The sequence below is a fragment of the Phaethon lepturus genome, unplaced genomic scaffold (assembly GCF_000687285.1).
Source record: "Phaethon lepturus isolate BGI_N335 unplaced genomic scaffold, ASM68728v1 scaffold10183, whole genome shotgun sequence".
NCBI lineage: Eukaryota > Metazoa > Chordata > Aves > Phaethontiformes > Phaethontidae > Phaethon > Phaethon lepturus.
The window spans coordinates 1-4,557 of record NW_010526954.1 but is presented as its reverse complement, the minus strand read 5'-3'; the positions used below and the strand labels follow the sequence as shown (position 1 = coordinate 4,557).

The following is a 4,557-nucleotide window of genomic DNA, read 5'->3' as shown; positions in this document are numbered from 1 at the left end:
TCAGCACTGTTTTTCTTGATCGGGAAGGGGTACAATGTAGAAATCATTAGCTGTTAGCTCCTGATGCAGGGTAATGTATTTGGAAGCTTTCTTTGTCTGTGGGATCACAAATTTCTCTGTAAATTCACTTTTACTCATTTGCGGTTTTCCTTGTGCGGTCAGTACACTGTTAATGAAGGCCAGTGCATATGTGTAGCAGTTGTGGTCACGTTCTTCATACCTAGGAAAAGTATCTCGTTAGTAAGAGTTAGCACTAATCCATTAATAACTGCGCATGGAGGAATATTTTACTGAGTGAAATAAGGAAGCGCATGCTCTGCAGGAACTATCGCCACTTTCCTTTTAATGCCGGTGCTTAAATACATTCTGTTCACCACACGTTGTACTTTCCATCCAGGGGTATTAGAAACTGTGAGCATCAAAAAAAGGAGGGCTGCAGACTTTACAATAATGAGTTATTTTTTTAATACTAATTTGGCTTTTACCTTGTTAACCTTTGGTCTTCCATGTATTGTTACTCTGTTATCTTGAAAACTGCTTCCTGCAGCAGTAACGTTAATTGTGTGTCACCATGTGCCCTTCTTTCAGTATGGCATTAACTTGGAAGCTTACTTAAAATCAAGTAAATTCTATCACTAGTATGTTGATACAGTTGGTATATGGTGTGCCAGTCAAACTCGCTTTGGCAATAATTTGTGCCAACCGTGCAAGGACAGAAACACTAACCGAATAGGAGTAGCCGTTTAAACTGTTCTTGCCTTTTTTCTTTTTTCTCCCCACTACCCTAACGTAGGAGCTTATGGCACTTACCTGTTCTTCTGTCAGAATGTTTCTCAGATTCTCCCAAACGTTTCATGTTGGCCACTAACAACTTCAGTAATTTATTCCATTCCCTCACCAGATAGTGCTGCTTTTTCCACCGGCCCTGTGTAACTGCATTTGATATAGACCTGCTCAGACTCCCATTTGCCACCTGCCTAATCCTTGAGCTTCTTCTGTAATTCCCTCATCCTGTGTCGTTTTTCCCATGTTCTCCCTAGCCCTGTGACTCATTCCTTGCCTTGTACTGTCAGTGGCTCCATGGCCATGTGCAAGATTCCACAGGGAATCTTCTGTGAGCTTTGCCTCTCAGCCCTGGGAGCTTACAAGGTGTTTTTGCAAGATCCGAGGACTATGGGTATCAAAAGCAACCCTGCGACCCTGAGCCCAGTTCAGGAGGGCTCACATTCTTCTTCAAAGCTCTTCTGATTTGTTAAGGGTATCTGAAGTGACCTGCGAGCTCCCGTTTAGTAAGAAAGCTATTTGCTACAGTGTACTTACTTTACCAAAATAATTGTTAAAGAAAAATAACTTCAAGACTGTCATCATCACTGTGCAGTGCAAAACATCTGAAAATTACACTGAAAAAATGTTGGGTTCACCAGCTCAGGGCTGCGTCTGCGGAGTGCCACAGCATGTCTGGACCACTTCTGTGTACACAAGTGCTTTTCTAAATCAATTCCACTTTTCAATTTTGTTTGCAGACTATCTTTGTACTTATAATGCAGAAGACTGGAATACACTTCTCATTACCATCTGTGTCTTCCAGTTAGTTTCTGCTTTTTGGGAAGTGTCTTTATAATTTGACAAGCACACCCAGTATCCCTCAGTAATTTAAGGTATTGTTGGTCATGGCTGTAGCCGCTCTTCTTTGCTGCTGATATATACCATCCTTCCAGTAAATGAAAAGCAATCAAGAACATCAGAATTAGGCTTGGCCTGAACCCAAGGGAGTTACAGGATTAGTTTAGCACAGTTCCTGTCCATTGGAAAAATAGAGGAGTTAACTGAACTTTTTTTAAAGATGTTTTCGGCAGTCTAGTGGTCACTGGTCTGTCTGTGGAAAAAGCAGGTCGCTTTGTCAGGAGGTGGCAGACGGAGGAAAACCAAAGAAAAGCTCGTAGAAGCGATGCACACATCTATCCACCTTCTACCCGTGCTTTTTTGACACCGAGTTAATTTTAGTAATAATATTAAGGCACTGGGAGCTGTAAAAGTATCATAGAGAGACCCAAATCCTGTTGGCTTTACAAGTTCTGTAAACATTTAAAAATTCTATTGTAGGTCAAATTCTTTCATCTGGTGCTAGGGACGTAATACATTATCTCTGAAATTTTATAGTGAAGCACATACAGAATTGCTAAAAAATGCTTTTGATTTTTTTTCTTTCACATAAAATGACATTGACGTTCATTAACTTAAACACTTCACAGAACTATGCTCAGACAAGTTGTTTGTTACATGAACTGTTCCTCAGTAACAGTACAAGAACTGGTGTTTCTTGGAGAGCAGGCTCCTTTGTCATCAGCCGGCTTGGTGATGTGGCAGTGCATGTTTTAGCTGGGCTGTGTAACTTGTAACACTGTCATCAGGCATTAACTTCAAGGGAAGCTACAAAGAACTGAACGTTCTCATTGGAACATACTGGTTTAATTCAAAATATATGGAAGTCTTTCTGTATTTCACTATCCAAAGCAATGTTATGAACCAGCTGGAAGAGCTGGAAATGAGTCTGACCATGTTTCCCGTTTCTGATCACCAACAACAAAGTCGTCCATCTGGATGTAAGATCTGGGCAAGAATCCCATCAGTGTCCTCAGCCTGTAAGTGCAAATACACCTAAAACCGCTGAAACCTAGAAGAAATAATTATAGAATTGCGCCTGGACTTTTGTACTGTTGGTCTCAGCAGCACACTCCTAAAGGTAATATTTCATTCAACTGCTTTGTTTCACGCAGAATTCTTTTGTTGCTGAAGAAAACTTCCCAAAATGATCTCTTATGTTAGAGCTTTTACATTCCAGCGAATGAGTTTGTTACTTACAACTTTAAAATACTCTCTGTTTAGCAAGGCCCGTTAAGTTTCAAGATCGCCTGACAGCATTGTTTAGACTGGCTTGTTAGAAATGTGTGTTCTGAAGGAGCAAGGCTCTGAATGAACCAGAAGCCTCGCAGGATCCAAACTGGAATAGCCCAATTTATCACCCCAGACTAAAAACTCCTATCGCACCCAGCTTTTCAACTACATACCTGTGAGGAAGCCAGGCCTCTCCCCCAGAAAATTCCTCTAGGAGTGTATCCCACTGCTGAAGAAGCCCAAACATGTCTGGCTGTACTAGTGGGATACTAACGCACTGTTCCCATCCAGTTTCAGCTCTGTGAATGCCCTCTTCATTGTAATTATACACCACGCCTGAAAATAGAGTAACGGATTATCAGGTGGCACTGGAGAATCAGATTCATATTCATAGCTTTGCTTTTGTGTTTGATATTTTTTTTTTTTAAGCGATGAAGGTTACTACTAGTTTTCCATACTGCCATTCCTTCTTAGGCTATACCCTAGCTTCGCATCAGTGGCCTTCTGCGGCTACAGAGTAGAAAATGCAGTCCTTGCTTTTATCAAAAACCTATTCTCATTTTAGAAAGTAATTTTCAGATGTCTCTTGATCATGAAAGCAACTTAAGGACAACCAGGCTTCTTTTTTAAACCCACAAATTAGACAATTTTATATTAAATAAATATCTCAAGTGAGATTTTGCACGGTTGGGCCTACTCTAGGAGAACCTGACATGATTTTTAATGTGGCTTTTAAAAATGTTATTATTTTATTAGGGTTTTTTTTAGAATTAGAAAAAAAATCTGTTTATGTCAAAACTTCCGGAAACTTCTTTAAAAAAGTAGGCTGCCTAGCTTTTCATTTCCCTGTGTCAGGAAATAGAAGTCACCTGTCGATTCCATTCTGTGCAGCTCCTCAGCACGAGAGGAGAGATCTATGGCTTTGATTTCAAGCTCTGTGTGCTCACTGCTGCAAGGCGAGAGAAATTCTTGGACTCAAGTTTTTTTGACCTTTATGTGAAACTCTTTTGTAGGTGAACAGCTAAGTTCCTGATTCGGATACCTTCCTCAGGGGAAGCATGCAATCTTCAACAGCAAAGCATCGGTTATCTGGACGTTGCAGCCCGCATTTTTAACAGGTACCAGATCTTGCTGCAACAGTAGAGGTGGCTCTGAAGTGTCACAAAATTTGGGTCACCATTGGCGGAGGGGCCAAAGCTGAACTGGGCGTGCAGTCTAAATACAAGGTCTGGGAGACAGGCAGTAGTTTCTAAGGCAACTGCAAAATACTTTTTACCATTACTGTTGGTTATTCCAACGTGAAGGTCAGATTTCCCATCATAGCCTCTGAAAGAAAAAGAGCCGTGTTGGCGATGGCTGTGAGCATGGCTTGTCCCCCTTAGAAACGTCCTGGCACCATCTCTTTCGCAGAGCAGGTGCCACTTGTCACGCTACTTGGACCCAAGATGTGGAGCTGGAAGCATAACTCGACTGAAAACCTGGAAGAGGCATTTTCATTTCCAGAAGGGGGGTTGATCAGGGCTTACCCAAAGGTCAGCCAGTCACGGCTTGCCCGGGGCAGGGCGGGGTAAAGGCCCGCGGCAGAGCGGTGCTGCGGGGCCTACAACCACCAGTCCCGCAACCTGAAAACCTGTGACGACAGGGCCAGAGCTGCCTTCTCCC

At 42.2% G+C, this 4,557-nt stretch overlaps 1 protein-coding gene across 1 annotated transcript; it reads right to left on the bottom strand.

Annotated features, from left to right (window-relative positions):
- On the bottom strand, nucleotides 1-4,325 carry MKRN2OS (MKRN2 opposite strand; the record flags this gene model as incomplete). Its single annotated transcript, XM_010283229.1, has 3 exons — nucleotides 1-220; nucleotides 3,069-3,231; nucleotides 4,172-4,325. Coding segments are annotated over 3 exons (537 nt in total), but the record flags the coding sequence as incomplete, so codon positions are not given.
- Nucleotides 4,326-4,557: the final 232 nt, after the last annotated feature.